The 7,991-nt window shown below is 41.9% G+C and overlaps 1 protein-coding gene across 1 annotated transcript; it reads right to left on the bottom strand.

Moving 5' to 3' along the window:
• Nucleotides 1-3,817: 3,817 nt before the first annotated feature.
• OR10Q1 (olfactory receptor family 10 subfamily Q member 1) lies at nucleotides 3,818-4,777 on the bottom strand. Its single transcript, XM_077748905.1, has one exon. The coding sequence runs from the start codon at nucleotides 4,775-4,777 to the stop codon at nucleotides 3,818-3,820; it is 960 nt and encodes a 319-aa protein (XP_077605031.1).
• Nucleotides 4,778-7,991: the final 3,214 nt, after the last annotated feature.

Below are 7,991 nucleotides of genomic sequence, written 5' to 3' on the forward strand. Positions count from 1 at the left end.
CTCCCTGCCCCGCCCCCCCCCCCACTCTCCTCCTTATTTTCATAGCATGGGCATATTGTATGTATTATCTCTTTCCCCCTCATGAACATTAGACCCATGGAGTCAGAGACTTTGGCAAATAGTAGATTCTCTCTAAATATTTGTTTAAAAGTGAGTAAATGAACACCCATGATTAATATTCATTGAAGGAGTTGTTGTATTACGGCATCAAGGTGCCTTTCTAAAACAATTTTATAAAGATCGCCAAGGATGTGGTCTCTGGATGGTTACACAACACTATGGCCCGTCTCTGTTGAGTAGCCTCGTTTGCCCATGTATGAGGCACACCATACCTTTTCCTTCTCATGAGAGCTGGATAGAAACCAAAAAAGAGTAACTAGGACAAGTCTTAAGTCAGAGCTGGCGGGCAAAGAGAGGTTCAAGCAGTAATTGCCATCCTATTTCCAGCTTCTGATTATTTTTCCTTAGAATCCATAGTTTTATAATGTGCTTTCAAAGCAGCTACTGGGAGACGGAGAGAGAGAGGGAGGGCGGGAGGAAAGGAATGTGGTCGTTATTATGAAGATACCCGTTGTGACGTTTGATGATGTGCTATTGCAGGTTGTTTCTGACCCGTCTAACATCCATAAAGTGAACCGTCTGCCCAGGATATGTTGTTACATAATCTCTCTTATTCCCTCTTTTTTTAATCTTGCCATCTCTCCATCTATACTTGTTAGTTGTGACTGGACAAAGAGACAGGCACAAACACTCCTTATATGGTTTCCTTGGTCTTTAACATGTGTGTGGGAAGGAGAAATGGGAATTCCTGGGAATTTTTAAGAATGCGCAAAATTAAGCCGTGTAAAAAATGTTCTCACCATTCTTTATCTTCTTTACTTATTGTAGGCATCTAAAATTTGTTTGATAATTATAAATAGTAGGTGTACTAGTACATACCAGGTACTGTAGACAGCGGTGAATACCCAAATGCTGGAAAAAGCCCACGAGCCTTACTGGGTGGTATCTGAGTAAAGACACGTTCCAATCTCCCACTAATATCAACAGTTCTGTGCAGAATCCCATGTCAAAACTGCCAATCGAAGGGTGTATTTGCTTCCAAACTGTGTTATGTATTAGAACATGGCTCACAGGATTGGTAAAAAGTTTCCTAGGTCTATAAACTTATGAATATTTATTTTATTTGCAAGAATGACTCACAGTTAGCCGCAGACAGGGCCATGAACTCACACATGGAAATAGCTACCAGCAAAGATTGACTGATCTGTCGTGACAGTTTCTCACCCAGTGCTTCTTGCCCTGGTCTTGTCCTGGTCCCAAAAATGTAAACTTAACCTTTGACCCATGTGTCATGTTTCCTGCTCTTTCTTTCCCCCTCGACAGGGGTAGATTCTCTAAACCAGTTGCCTCTCTGTGTTGCTTATTGTGCTTTAATTCTTGCAGGAGAGTTAAGATGCCTTTTCCAATTTCCCTAATTTCTCAAATTACCTTTTCTCAGAACCTGAGTTTAAAAATAAATAATTGTTTTTGAGAAATGCTGGGAAGGGATCCACACCTGGAAACAATATTCCCAGCACTGTGGCTAACTCTTCCTTTCATGCACCAGTTGAACCAGAAGAAAAGAGTTGGAGAAATCCAGTGTGACCAACATACTGGTGATAAAGAGTTTAAGAGGACACAATGATGTTTCTGGCAAAGTTACTCACAGGCAGTGTCATTTCAGTGAACGGACGTGATTCCCATGTTGTGTTGCATGTCATGTCCTGTTTAATTTTTAAAAAAAGAAAGAGAAAGGAGGAGATTTTATTCAGCTGAGATATGCACAGGAAGGTAACTACAGGAGCCCAGTCATTCGGCTGAAAGGATTGATCATTGCTCTGGAGACTTCTTCCGGAGAGAGTAAGAGTTCACCTCTTTTTGGGTTCCAACTTAATTTTCTATATGATTTGTGACCTTAAATGAAAATGAAAGGAAGCATGGAAATGTATTTGGAAACTTTCCTGGTGTTTGCATTCCCGACAATGTCTTGCACAGTGCGTACACGTAATTGATTCATTCTGTCCTGATGTGGCTTGGCCTGCATAGATTGATAAGCAACTTGCCAACCAGGGAGTTCTGTTCCTTCCCTCCAGCACTGGGCTGGAAGCAAAGGCATTTCTCATACATTGTGAAATCCGGGACTGTTCCCAGAATAATTAACACTTTGTAGCCCTTTTCCTTACCCCCATGTGAAGTCAGTGTAAACAAAAGCATCGGAGGTAGTCTTTTTGAAGAGAAGAAGCAATTGAGACAAAAAATATGCTAGTTTAGGAAAAATAAGAAGGGTGGATGGGGCCGTGAGAGGAGTTTACAGAAACGTTCATTTTTCTGCTTACAAGAGTAACACAGGCTCATTTTACAAAACTTGGGAAAATGCATGAATTAATAAAGAAGAAACAATTACTCATAATTCTACAAATCCCAGATGAGAACCATCAACTTTTTGGTGTACATCTATCTATTATTCTGCACATGTGTTTTTGCAAAACTGGTCTCCCATTCTCCATACAAGGTTTGTATCTAGCTCTTATCGCTTACTGTTCTGATGATAAACATTGCCCCTTGTTATTAAATACTGACTTAAATGCATTTTTAAGTGTGTTGTATTCATGTATCCAACACTGAAGTGAGATTTTAATGCCTTTTCATTTTATTAATGTAAGGAACATTTATTTGACATTATGATTTTAGAACAAGAATTATTGAATCAGTAAAAAGAAGCATTATCAGGCCTTTGGTAAACTTAGCCCTTTGGTATTTAGAAATGTTATACCAAGTCCTTTGATGGGTTTTAGTATCCTCTGGCTGACACTCTCCTCCTGGGGTCACTAGCTGGATGAAATCAGCTTAATGGGTACCTCCAGTCTCTTCCCTGACAGGTTGTGTCCTTCCCCAGCTGTTCTGGAACCGGTAATTTCCGTTAAGAACTCTCCTTGGATCCCTCTTTACCTCACTGTTGCTCAGGAAGGCTGGGAAGCGGGAAGCCAGCTGTGCAAAGCACCGAGGAAGCCGATTCTCCAGGGTTTGCCTGTGGTCAGGGAACAGGTGCAGGAGAATGGAACCACCATCAGGCTTCCGGACGTGCCGCCGTGGGAGTGGCGCCACCTGCTGAGCGGGTCTGCGAATAGCAGCCGTTAAGAAGGCACGGGAAGGGGTGAGGAAGGAGAGTAAAGCTGCAGGAAAGCCAACAAGGCTTGGAGGGCTCGTACAGGCATCGTTCTCAGTCAATGGATGCTAATTCCTGCCCGCTTCCTGGAAATAATGAAGGGCAATGTAGGCAACCCACTGGGACGTATGGAATGAAGGAAATTGATGCATTAGACAAGCTTGTTTGCCATTCATTTGTATCTAAAACAACAATACAATGTATTTCACTTACTAAGATCTATGTCTGTGTGAACACATCTAACTGAAGGCACATTTCGCAGGATACCTGAGTATCATCGCCTTCTCAGGAGGCTGGACGTCCAAAGGTGTGATCCTTTACTCCCAGCATGCTTGAGGGGGGTCCTGATGGAGCAATTGTCCTGACTGAGCTCTGAACCTTTAAAGTAGGGCCAGCAGACTGGAGCTCCTGCACTGAGACTTTGGTCCACATTTTCAAATCTTATGCAGGTCCTTCAAGAAAATGAGTACAGACTGTGGACACGGAGCAAATAAGGCAAAAAGAAATGTCAACTGCAAAGTGTGGGGGAGATAAGTATGAGAATTTCATATTCCTAGTTTAGGGTTCATTGTCATGGCAACTGACAGACACCCACCCCAGGCCCCTTAAACCTCAACGGGTGTCCGAGGCTGCTTTACTGGCCATGGCATTCCTCAGGGCACCTTTGACATCCTTGTTCCTGAGGGTGTAAATCAGCGGGTTGAGTAAGGGGGTGACGAAGGTGTAGACCAAGGCGATTTGGCGGTCCTCGTCCTCCGAGGTGCTGGACCGGGGACGCAGGTAGACCAGGCTGCAACAGCCATACTGCAGCAAGACCACGGTGAGGTGCGAGGAGCAGGTGGAGAAGGCCCGGCGGCGGCCCTCGGCAGAGCGGATGCGCAGGATGGCGGAGGTGATGAACACGTAGGAGACACAGATCAGCAGGAAGGGGATGGTCAGCACGAGGATGCCCACCACATAGAGCACGGCCTGGTGCACGCGGGTGTCCGCGCAGGCCAGCCGCAGGACGGGAGGCACGTCGCACAGGAAGTGGTTGATTTCCCGCAGGTGGCCGCAGAAGGGCAGCGTGAAGATCAAGGAGGTGAGCTGCAGGGAGAGGAGGAGGGCCAGGCCCACGGCGCACACCACCATCTGGACGCACAGCTTCTGGGTCATGATGAGGGTGTAGTGCAGTGGGTGGCAGATGGCCACATAGCGATCATATGCCATGACTGCCAAGAGAAAGCAGTCAGTGCTTCCAAGGGTGACGAAAAAGAACATTTGGGCCCCACAGCCAGCCAGTGGAATGGGCCTCCGGGCCCCCCAAATGTTGGAAAGCATCAGAGGCACCACCACTGTGGTGTAGCAGATTTCCAGGAAAGACAGGTTGCACAGGAAGAAGTACATTGGGGTGCGCAGCGAGCTGTGTGTGCACACCACCCAGATGATGGCCATGTTGCCACCAAGGATCATCAAGTAGAGGAGGAGGAAGAGGAGGAAGAGGAGGGCCTGGAATCCGGGGACGGTGGTGAACACTCGGAACACGAACTCAGTGGGGCCGGACTGGTTGAGGACTGCGCCCCTAGCCAACATGGCTCCTGAAAAAGAAGAACAGAAGGAGCTAAATCTTCCTTTGCTGAGTTGCTTTGTTGCCGGAAGAAGAGCAGACATTTTAACTTTGATTTTTGATCTACCATTTAGTATCCAGTTTCCAGTTTCAGTGCTTGGGGTGAATTCACACTAGAGGGTGTGGTTTATTTTTTCCAAGGAATCTTCAAAAATGCAATAGATTTTCATCTATAGAGTTTCTGGTGCCAAAGACATATAGGTGTTCTTCGGCAAAATGCCTTTTTGTTAACACCGGTTTTTTTTTTGTTGTTGTTTGTTTGTTTTTGTTTTTTACATCTAATTGACAAGGGCTAAATCTTTGTCTGAATTTAAACAGTTGTGTGGTTGTAGATATTTTTAAATTAGACGAATGGATGTGTTGTTCACTTTTTTGGTGAATATTCTCCTTTTTTTTTTATTTTAGAGAGAGAGCACGAGTGAGGGTAGAGATGAGCAGAGGGAGAAAGAGAATTACTTAAGAAGGTTGCATGCTCAACATGGAACCTGATGGTGGCCCCAAATCACCAGCCTGGGATCATGACCTGAGCCAAAATCAAGAGTCTGATGCTCAGCTGTCGGAACCACCCAGGGGCCTCTTTGGTACACATTCTTAGTGTAATGCAACATCCAGACACATTCACAAATCCTAAGTGTACAGATTTTGTTTTACACCGTGAATACACTAGTATAACCACTCTCAAGATGGACAAAACAAATGGACAAAACAAACAATTCTGGGAGCCTGCACCCGTCTTTCCTGCCTCCTGACTTTCTACCTCACAGAGGTAAACCCCTCTTTCAACTTTGGTCACTGTGGATTAGTTTTTGTTTCACTTCATATGCGTGATGAGAGAGGCGGCACTGTATTGTGTCCGGAAAGTGTATTCCTGCTGTCCCATGTAGCATTGTTATTCTTTCTATTATTTTATGGCTGAGCTATAATTTATTCTTGAGTTCACTTTTCATCCAATTATTTTGGCTCATATAAAACTGGGCAAACACCATTTATTCCAGTGCTTTCAGAGATACATTTTTAATATATTTCCTCTCATTTAAATATGTTTTCTAAATTTCCAGGTAGGAACCTAAACTTTAGGGCTAGGACAGATTCACATAGGAGGGGGCTGCAGGCAGTAAGGAAAAATGAAGGTGGAGCTTCTGGAGAGAAGAAAACACAATAAGGAAACCAAAAATGCAGTAGTGGAATTGAAATAGACATTAGAACACACAGGCAAGTAAGAAAAGAGCTTTAAAAGCATCTAGGAAGGGAAAAGTACCTATAAATTAGGCACCTTCAGCTACTACAATTTTATTTTTAATATAAAAACCCAAGAGACAATAAAGTAATGTCTACAGTTTTAAGAAAAACAAATTTCAGTGAAAGAATTCTGTACCCAGGCTTTAGTGATTTATGTTCAAAAGCAGCAGACAGACTCTCTTAGATTTGCAAGGGCTTAGGAAGTATGTCGTTCTAAATACAATTAAAATAATTCCTCAAAAAAGACTCTGTGTTGCTGGGTGATTAATCAGAATACATAATCCAGGACTGGGGAAGTTGTAATGGAAAAACTGGATTTGAAAAATCAAATAGTGAAATATGTATTTAATACTAAACGGTTAATGCAAATATTATTCAAAGAAAAAATTCCCTGAATAATGCTTGAAAACATACATAGTATAAAATGCAAAAATTAAAATAATTCCTCACAGTTAAAAAGTTTTTTATGTTTATTTTTGAGAGAGAGAGAGAGAGCATGAGCAAAGGAGGGGCAGAGAGAGAGACAGAATCTGAAGCAGCCTATTCAGATTTGAGACATGGGGCTCTAATTCACAAACGGCGAGATCATTACCTGAGTCGAAGTTGGATGCTTAATCAACAGAGCCACCCAGGCACTCCAATAATTCCTCACATTTAAAACCACAAATTATATCATTGGGAAACTGATAGGGAAGGATGGGAGAAATAAAATAATAATGAAATAATATCTTCAATCTGTATAAGGAAGGAGAGATATTTCATTTGGATGTGACTAATCAGAGACATACCTATTCAAACACATATTTCTATAATGATCATATGTAGAATAAATCACAGCATATCCACTCGAAGGATCTAGTTAAAAGAGTAAATACAGTGTGGAGAACAAAAGGCTGAAACAAAGGAAAATGTGAACAGGCATATAAGATAAAATGGCTTAACTAAGAAAAGTAGATGTTTAATTTCTGAAAACAAGTTTAAATGGAGTTTATGTTCTATTAAAGCCGGAGTCTCCTATTTACATAATAAACAAATCCACTAAGTGAACACGCATAGATATAGAAAGGCTAGTATTACTCTGGTTTAGCATTACATTTTGTGATCTAGCCAATGTAAGGGGAAGAAAAAGGATGCAAGGGATTTCACTAACTTAAAACACAACAGAACCAATTGAAAAATTAGGACCAAAAAGATAGTCATTAGATTGGCTACTTCCAAATGACCTGTAGCAGAGGGTCTCAACTAATCATCACGGAACTATTGTGTCAGATTAACCAATGCTCCTCATTCCCTCTATTCAATGTACTAAATGATGCCCGTGATATACTGAACACAAGAGACCTGTAACGATTCTTCTATATCTGAACATTCCTACACCCACACATTAACTTGTATGCCTGGAAGTCGGTCGGATGTCCCCCAAACCAACTGGTATTATCTGTATTCATTTTGTAATTATGTAATTTTATGAAGTATTACAACATCTGGTAGGATGGTATGTGGCTGTAACTTATGAAAATTAACAATTGAATGCTTAAGAAATACTTGATAATTACAGGTTGCTAAAAATTTTTGTGTGATAGGGTATGAGCCAGACCACAATAAAAGACTGGTAGGGAAAATGATACAAGTTTCAGTAAGTTAATATTCATATTTGCCATGGGTCTAAATGTTCAGTCCATTGTTACAAAAGCTAAAACTGGAATTAATACCTCCTGAGAAGAAAAGGCTTTGATTTCAGGTGATACAAACTCACAGCCCTCGGCCTTATATCCAAAGGTTGATGAATAAATGCCCCTTAGAATATTTTAAGGTAAAGTAAGATGATTAAGGTAAGTACATACTTCATGCTTTGGATTTAGGGCTTTCTGTTTTTTATCAATGTTAGTTAGAAAGTACCTTTCCTGAGGCGCCTGGGTGGCTCAGTCACTTAAGCATCAG

This window comes from Crocuta crocuta, unplaced genomic scaffold (genome assembly GCF_008692635.1).
Source record: "Crocuta crocuta isolate KB4526 unplaced genomic scaffold, BGI_CrCroc_1.0 scaffold323, whole genome shotgun sequence".
Lineage (NCBI taxonomy): Eukaryota > Metazoa > Chordata > Mammalia > Carnivora > Hyaenidae > Crocuta > Crocuta crocuta.